This window comes from Plasmodium reichenowi, chromosome 12, assembly GCF_001601855.1.
Source record: "Plasmodium reichenowi strain SY57 chromosome 12, whole genome shotgun sequence".
Taxonomy (NCBI): domain Eukaryota; phylum Apicomplexa; class Aconoidasida; order Haemosporida; family Plasmodiidae; genus Plasmodium; species Plasmodium reichenowi.
Genome location: NC_033657.1, coordinates 441,448 through 451,069, shown reverse-complemented (window position 1 = coordinate 451,069; position 9,622 = coordinate 441,448). Strand labels below are relative to the sequence as shown.

Here is a 9,622-nt window from a genome sequence, read left to right as displayed (position 1 = left end):
ATCTGAACATGTTTAGATATTTCAATATTTGAACAACTGGGACATAACCAGAATTTGTTATTCTTATTATTCATGTTATGTTCACTCGAACTTAAACAATAGGTGTGCCATGCATTGTTGCAGTTATAAGAATCACACATATTTAGTTCTCCTCCGTTCATACATTTATAACATAGAATATCATGTTTACAAAAAATAAGATAATAAATATAATCACATAATAATTGGATAACTACCTTAGTATTAACAGTACTATTAAACAAATCATATTTTAAATGCTTTAATATATATTGTAAAATATAACATAGAAAAAAAAGAAAACCACAAGAATTCCATTTGTTATTATTTGTACTCATAATTTGTTCTTCTAATATATTTTTACTAATTGATAGATGGATTAATACATATTTTAAATAATCATTTAAATAACATATTTTTATGTTATTAATATATATGTTTTTTATTTTATTTTGTAAATCAATATTATTATATATATTCAAATTTGTTTCAATCATTACATCCTTCTTATTATTTATATTATTATTTTTTGTTCTACTATTTAAATTAATGTTATTTATATCTAATTCATCTGTACTAATATTGCTCTTTTGTATATAACCATTATTATCATCATCATTATTACCTACCATATTTGACTTTATTAAATTCAAAGATAATTTCATTTTATTCATATTATCCACATCTTCCATTTTCTCATGAACATATGATATTTTTTTATCATCCTCATTTATTATATCTGTATTTTGTTCATATGCATTTTTTCTATCCACATCATTCATATGATTATTATGAAAAACAGTAGGATCGTTTTTGTGTTCTGATTGTGACAATACAACATTCATATCTTGTAAAGATTGAAAATTATTATCTTTAAAAAGAATATGCTTCATTGCTTGTATCTTTAAAAATAACTCCTTCTGTATAAAATAAGTAAAATCGGAATATTTCTTAAATATATTTGAAAAAGTCTGCAATAATAAAAAATAGGATTTATTGTACGCAGCATTATCTTGTTTATTTAATATATTATTTTCGATTTCGTTATAATTATAAAATACAGCATCGTTCAATTTTATCATATATTTATTTATATATAAATTAGAAATATTATTAATATATTCAAAATGGTTATTTGTTATATTGGAATAGGTTTCTATATTATAATTAGAAGTATATTTGTCATTATGGGCATCATTATGGGAATCATTATGGGAATCATTATGAACATTATTATGAACATCCTTATGAACATCCTTATGAACATCCTTATGAATATCCTTATGAATATCCTTATGAACATCATTATGAATATCCTTATGAACATTATTATGAATATCCTTATGAACATCATTATGAATATCCTTATGAACATTATTATGAATATCCATATGAACATCCTTAGGAACATCCTTATGAACATCATTAATATGATCCCCCTTATTCTTCTTGTCAACATTATTTGAAGTCTCAATTGTGCACATACTATTTGCATCATTTTTATTATTATCATTTTCACTATCTTTTGAGTGTAACTCCAATAAGTATGAACCATTTTTATACTTGCTTTTATAACTATTAATAGATTTAATTGGATCAAAATAATGTATTTCATCTGTACTTTTATTATTATATTCATATAGATTTAATAATAACGTACTGATATGACTCTTAACATGGTTACTTTTCTTATCTTCAAAATTAATTAAAGAATTGTTTGTAAATGATTCGTATGTATTAGATTTGATTTCTTTTTTATAACTACTACGTTTTAATACATTAGTTTCTTTCTTTATATGGTTAATATTTTTATCCTGTTTAAAATTTTTATGTGTATTTTGCTTTTTCAAAAATCTGAATATATTTTGTATGGACTGCAAAGAATATAGTAAGAATTCATATTCCTTTTTCATAACAGATATAGGAATATTATTATAACTATAATTATACTTATTAATATTATTATAACTATAATTATACTTATTTATATTATTATTACTATTTGTATTACTATTTGTATTACTATTTGTATTAATATTTATATTACTATTTATATCAATATTTGTATTAATATTTTCGTCCGATGAACTTTCATAATCTGTTAGCGCCTCATCACTTCCATCTGTTATATAAAAACCCAAGAATTTTTTTTTTATAGGTGGTAATGGTATATTTGTAAAAGGACATTTATTTTGAGGAAATATATAAACATCCGTTTTATAATTTTTAGAATCATTATTTTTTAAATGTAATCCAATATGTGCAATATCTTCAGCTGCACGTATGCCTGTATCATAAGCACCATCAACACACTGGAAATAGCTTTTGGATAAATATTCACCACAGAAAACTACTCTTGGATTATTGATTGGATGAGGTGATCTTAAATATATTAAATCATTATCATTACAATTTATATATGGATATGCATATGAACCAAAAGAGAAATTATCATCTTGCCATTTTGTTATAATATAATCAACTAATATTGGTAATTTTTTCCCACTTTTTTCAAACATTTTATTTAATGTATATAAGCATTCATTAATTATATAATGTTCTTTTTTAATATATCCATATGTACATGACCATGGTGGGAAACAATGAACTAATATACATCCAATTTTTCCATAAGCATGTAAATTTAAAAATTGAAATTTTTGATCAATACAATTTATTTGTAAACTATCAAATGGCCATGTAAAATTATATGGATAAAATCTTAATATAATTTTATTATGATTTCCCATTTTATAATTTTGTAATGCTCTTAATTTTAATGGATGTAATTCAGGCTCAAATTTTAAGCATGTTTTTAATTTTCTTTTTTTATCATTATCTATTAAACATCCAAGGGGTAAAGCTACTATTACATATTTTGCATAAATAGTTACATTTTTATAATTACAATTATTTAAATCTGATGTACCATGGAAATGTTTATTAATATTTTTAAACTTAGTATCATAACATTTACATTTAATCATAACTTTATAATCATCTTCATTATTTTCTCCTAATTTATAATCATCTTTTATAACATTGTTTATTAAAAAATTCTCATTTATATATTTCTTTTTCTTCTTACTTGATACTTCATTTTGTGGTACAAAAAAAAAATTATCTTGGTTTATTACGTGATCACTATTTATAGAATTATTTTCAACACTTTCTATATTATTATTATTATTATTATTATTATTATTTTTTTTTTTTTTAGTATTTAAAAGGGATGAAGACATTTGCTTATTAATCTGGTAATTATCATTATCCAAATGATATGTCTTTTTATCTCTATGTTTATCTTTTATATATACCAATTCAGCCACTGTATTTAAGAATATCTTATTTTGAACCTCCTCAGATAAATAATTAATTAGCCATTTCCAACCATCAACAACAATTTTATCTGAAGTGTTTAAATCTTTAAATGAACTAATATAAGGTGTTTGTTCATTTTTTTTAATCTTATCATAATATTTTATATTTTTTAATATATAATTATTACTACCATATTTTGGACACATATCAATATCTAGATAATTAGAAAATGGCAATCTTGACATAGCAATAGATGTTTCTCTTAGATCACTTCCATAACCATATCTTGATTGTAATGTTACCATTAACATTTTCCATTCTTCCATTGTAAAATTTTCTTCATTTATATTCATCTCGGTAAATATTTCTTCTGTACATTCCATTAATAAATCCCACATACTCCTTCTTTTTTTATTATTGTAATATAATTCGGTTTTTGATATATCTTTTTTTTTTTTTTTTCTCTCTTCATTATCAATATTTGTATTAGTAAATGATACATTTCTTACAACTTTATTATATAAATCACCATAATCATAATAATTATTATAAATTATAGCATGATTATCATAACTTAAAATATTGTTCATATCAACTTTGGACATTCTCTTTTTTGAGCTAATTATATGTTTCTTTAATGTTTTCTCATTATTTTTATTCTCTTCATTCTGTTCATTCCGTTCATTATTTTTATGCTGTTCATTCTGTTCATTTTCTTCATTTTCTTCATTTTTTCCAATCTCTTCATTTTTTTTATTTTCTTCATTTTTTCCAATCTCTTCATTTTTTTTATTTTCTTCATTTTCTAATTTCATATCTTCTTTATCATTATATGAATCACCTGCTTCAAAATTTTCATTATGAATTATATTATTTTCATTTGGCTTAATATTCTTCACATGATTATTATTAAATAATATTTCTTTATGGTACGTATCATCAATAAGAATATTATTATTAATTTGTTTATCTTCTTTTAATATATCATCATTATAGAAATAATCACTGTCTTTTTCATTAGTATCGTCACTTACATAATTATTATTGGACTTTTGCTGATCCTCACTTTTTATATCTTTTTCAAATTCATCATTACAATTATCACCAATAAATAAAAAATTCCTCATTTTTCGAGCAGCTCTTACTCTTATTTTATCACATAACAAATTCACTCTATAAATTTTAAAACTTTTTATTTTTTTTCCATTTTCATTATTATACCAGTGTGCATAAAAGGTTGACTCCCAGTTATCCTTTCCACAAACTAAAGAAACTTTTGGTTTTAATTTTTCGGCTAGTTGTGTAACCGATTTATCATATTCTCTTCTCCTTCTAGTGTCTTTATTAAACGATAATATTTTTAATAATTTATTTGATTTGTTTGTACAATTATTTTTTGCATACACCTCAGAAGATATGTTTACACAACTATCACTTAAATTATTATAAAAATGGATATCTTCATCTAAACTTTTAAAGAAATTTAATATATTATCTTTCTTTTCTTTATTATATATTTTAAAATAATTACGTATATTATCAATATTATTTTTTATCATAAAGAGCATGTTATTTCTCAATTTTATTTTTCTCTTATTTTTTATACGTCTACTATAAAAATAATCCTCATCACTGTAATATCTTTGATTATTATATATATTCGGGTTACAACATATATTCTTATTAGAATTAAGGTATCTATAAATGTTTTTATTCCCACCAGAAAATTTATTCTTATCATCAGTTTTATTTTCATCATCCTTATTATGTTCACTCTGTGAGGAATTATTAACATATTCAAAATAAGGAGGGTATGCAAAATCATTAATCAATTTTGAATATTCTTCCTTAAATAAATTGATATTTGTTACATATTCTTTTTGTATATCATATATTGAAAGGTTCCCCATTTTATTTTTATCATTACAATTATCTTTATTATAATTATATTTACGTTTCTTAACTATGACTTTATATTTTTTTTTTTTTGTTTTTTTTTTTTTCATATTCCAAATAAAGTTATCTGCATATTCCATATCATCTTCCTTTCGCATTATTTTCTCATTATTCAATTCGGTATAATTTGTGAACTCATGTTTTGTCTTTCCTTTTTTATCGTTAGATAAATCTGCATTATCACAACAATGTAAATAATTTGCACCTAAATCAACAACTGTTTCGGGTAAAACTTTATTATTTATAATTCTTTCTGGTAATATGGTTGAAAAAGCTCTACCTCCTATACGATTTCTGCCTTCAATAACTAAAAATTTAGCATTACATTTATTTAAGTAATAGGAAGCAGCTAATCCTGATATACCTGCACCTATAATTAGAACATCTGTATATAACTTTTGATTATCTTCAATATTATGATACACATTATTTATACCTCTTTTTATTATATCTTCTGGTTTTACTATTCCAAATAATGAAATCTTTTTTTTTGTTTTCACTTTTTCTTTTACACCATCTTTATTTTTTATACCTTCATGTTTATTCAAAACTATTTTTTTTGCAACACTTCTTTCAATAACGTTATTAGGTATATGTACGACTGTTTCTATTTTGTTTTTACCTTTTGATTCTTTTATTCTTAAAATTTTTTGTAAACTTTTTAAATTTTTTATATCTCCAAAACTTTTCAGCCCTTTTAATATTAATTCATTTAATTCACTTTCGTTATGTCTTTCTGCATTGTTCATATTTTTATTGTAATAAATATTATCTATATTATGTAATGAATTGTTTGTATGAACAACATTTTTGTTTGAAGTATCTATATTTGAAGTATCTATATTTGAAGTATCTATATTTGAAGTATCTATATTTGAAATATCTTTATTTGAAATATCTATATTTGAAGTATCTATATTTGAAATATCTTTATTTGAAATATCCATATTTGACGTATGACCATTTTTATATTTTTTTATTATTGTGTTCATATTATTAATTAAAAAATCATCAATATTTAATAATTCAGAATTGATTTGATTGAATGGATCCCTTTGATCATACATATGTTCACCATTTTTTGTATTAATTTTATTATTTCTTTTTGATAATAATTGATTTTGTTTTATTTTATCTTTATTCATGTTTACATGTGTTGACTTCGATTTATGTAAACATTCGATGTAATCATTCTTCTCTTGTGTATTTACAACTTTATTAATTTCAATTAATTTTAAGATATCATTTATTTCATTCTTATGCTCTTGTTCTTTTTGGATATTATTGAATGTAGGAAAGGTGCTCATAAATGATAATGAATCACTTTTTAGATCATCAATAGAATTTAATAATAAATTATTTTTAGTACATTTTTTTTTTTTTTTTATACTTAATGAGATATCAAGAGTTTTTTTTCTTTTTTTTTTTTCTACTGTATTATTATTATTATTATTATTATTTATTTGTTCTGTTAAGAATAGATAATTAATATCGTCTTTTTTTTTATGATTATTACTATATTCTTTTTCATTTATATTTGATTGATTAGATTTATGTATTTTTGTTTGTTTTGTTTTTTTGTTATCTTTAGATAAATGATTATCCTTTTTATTAATTTTTTTAAATTTGGATTTGAGTTCTTTAAATTTTTTCCTTTCTTCTTTTATACTATTTATAATTTCTTGTTTTAATTTTTTTTTTTCTAGTTTTAATTTTTTTTTTTCTTCTTTAATTTTTCTTAGAAATTCTTCTTTTTGTCTTTTTTTATCTTCCTTGATTTTTTTTCTAATTTCTTTTTCATTTTTTAAAAATTTTTCTTTTTCCTTTTTCTTTTCTTCTTTTTCTTTTAATTTTTTTTCTTCTTTCAATTTCTTTCGTATTTCTTTTTCCAGTATTAAAAGTTCTTTTCTTTTGATTATTTTTTCTTGTTTCTTATTCTCTTTTTCTTGATTTTCTTTCATTTTGTTTTCTTGATTTTCTCTACGTTTCTTTTCTCTTTTTAATATTTGTTTTTTTTCCTTTTCAAGTTGTAACATTTCTTCTTTATCGTTTTTATTGGATTCATTTTTATTCATTGTTTCTTCTGTATTTCTAAATTTTTGCACATCCAAATTGAATTCATTATTTAATATTACATTAGCTATAATATTATTATTAATTTCGTTGTTGTTATTTGGTATTTGTAATACAGAATAATTATTATTTTCTTGTATCGATTCATTATGATGGTTCATTTTATTTGAAACATCATTAATTACAAAATTATCAACCATAAATTTAATAACATTATTCTTTTTTTTTTTTTTAATATTATTTTTATTACACATATTGTTATCTAACACATTATTATTCGGTACCATATTATTGTGGAATGCTGAATGATTACACATCATATCCTTTTCATTGTTATATTTATTTATTCCTTTTTTTTCTTTCAAATATAAAATTTTTCCATTTTCTCTATTTTCCTTTTGAAAATCTTCAACATATTGTATTTTATTTGTATTGTGAGATTTTTCAATATTTTTCATGTATTTTATATTTTCTTTATAACATTTTTTTTCAAATGGAAGTGATGAATATTTTTGATTTTCTTCAAGATCATGAACATATTCCACAAAATTATTTATATCTTCATGATCAATATATTTCTTTTTATTATTATTATTATTATTTATTTTTTTTTTTTTATGATCACCATTTTTATTATTCATTTGAATAGGGAAAAAATTATTAATAACTATATTTTTATATATTTCATATTTGTTCATAAAATTATTATGAACAAGAAATTCTTCAATTGTAAAATTGCTTGTAAAAAATGTTTGAATAGTTTCTTTTAAATATAGACTTTTTATTAAAACTTCTGTTACTTCATATTTTTTGCCTAGTAATAATATAATATTATTTCCTATCAATGTTTTAAAAAAAAATTCTCTTTTAAAATAAGGTATTAAATGATCAATATCTTGACTAAACTTTATATATATATATAATTTATTATTTATCATAATTAAATCTATATTATGTTTTTTTAATCTTTGTGAAAACACATTTATAAAAAAATCTTGCTCAGACATATTATCTTTTATCATACCTAATTCTTTTAAGCTTTTTTTTTCTGATAATTTTAAATAAGAATAAAATATCTCATATGATTCTCTTGTATTTGTTTTTAAATTTTCATCCCCGTTATAATCTTTCTTTTTTTTATTATAAATATTCAATCCATTATTTTTATATTTATAATTATTATCCTTATGTGTATTCATAATGTTCAAATTTTTTATATGTACCTTTTTAAAAATATCATGATTATTTTGACTTATATTATGAGATATGTTATGAGATATGTTATGAGATATGTTATGAGATGTGTTATGAGATATGTTATGAGATATGTTATGAGATATGTTATGAGATATGTTATGAGATATGTTATGAGATATGTTATTAGATATGTTATTAGATATATTATTACTTATGTTTGTACTTATACTATCACTTATATTATTACTTATAGAATCACTTATATCATTACTCATATTATCACATTTATTATTTTCCTTTTTTAAATCATTACTCCTATTTACAACATCTTGTCCATCATCTTCTTTCTCTGTTCCCATAATGTTTGAAAATAACAAGTTGCTTTTTTATTGAACTTCAAACAAAATAAAAAAAAAAAAAAAAAAAAAAAAAAAAAAAAAAAATGTGAACACGATCACAAAATAAAAGTATAGGTAATAATATACATATGTATAAATTTAAGCAAATAATGTCTCACTATATTTCTTAATAAGTTTTTATTAGTACTACTTTTTTCTTTAAAATGAAGAATTATTTTGATAAGATTTATATATATATATATATATATATATATATATATTTCAATTTAAAAAATTATTAATAACTTTCTTTTTTTGTTTTAAAAAAAAAAAAAAAAAAAAAAAAAAAAAAACTTGATAAAAAATGGTTCAATTTTTATTTCCCTTGTGCAGTTTTACATTTTTACTATAATTTTTTATATCGTGTAAAAAATTAAAAATGTTTACTTATATTATATGAGAATATCCCAATGATAATTAAAAAAATAAAAAGATAAAGTATTTAATAAAAAAAAATATAACATGTTTTAACAAATAGAAATTTATGGGATAATTAATATCCAAAAAAAAAGAAAAAAGAAAAAATTTTAATGGGTTTATTATATTGTTTAATACAAGTCATATTTATTAAAAAAAAAAATAAAGGATATAATACTAAAAGGCTTAAATGTACATATTATATATATATATATATATATATATATATATATATATATTTA

At 20.4% G+C, this 9,622-nt stretch overlaps 1 protein-coding gene across 1 annotated transcript in view; it reads right to left on the bottom strand.

Moving 5' to 3' along the window:
• The window catches only part of PRSY57_1210900 (lysine-specific histone demethylase 1, putative), a gene marked incomplete at both ends in the record, with an annotated part of 9,349 nt that extends 425 nt beyond the window's left edge, over window positions 1-8,924 (bottom strand). The window contains one exon of the mRNA XM_020115036.1: window positions 3-8,924. Coding sequence (XP_019970189.1) covers window positions 3-8,924 — 8,922 coding nt within the window.
• Between the last annotated feature and the right edge of the window lie 698 nt (window positions 8,925-9,622).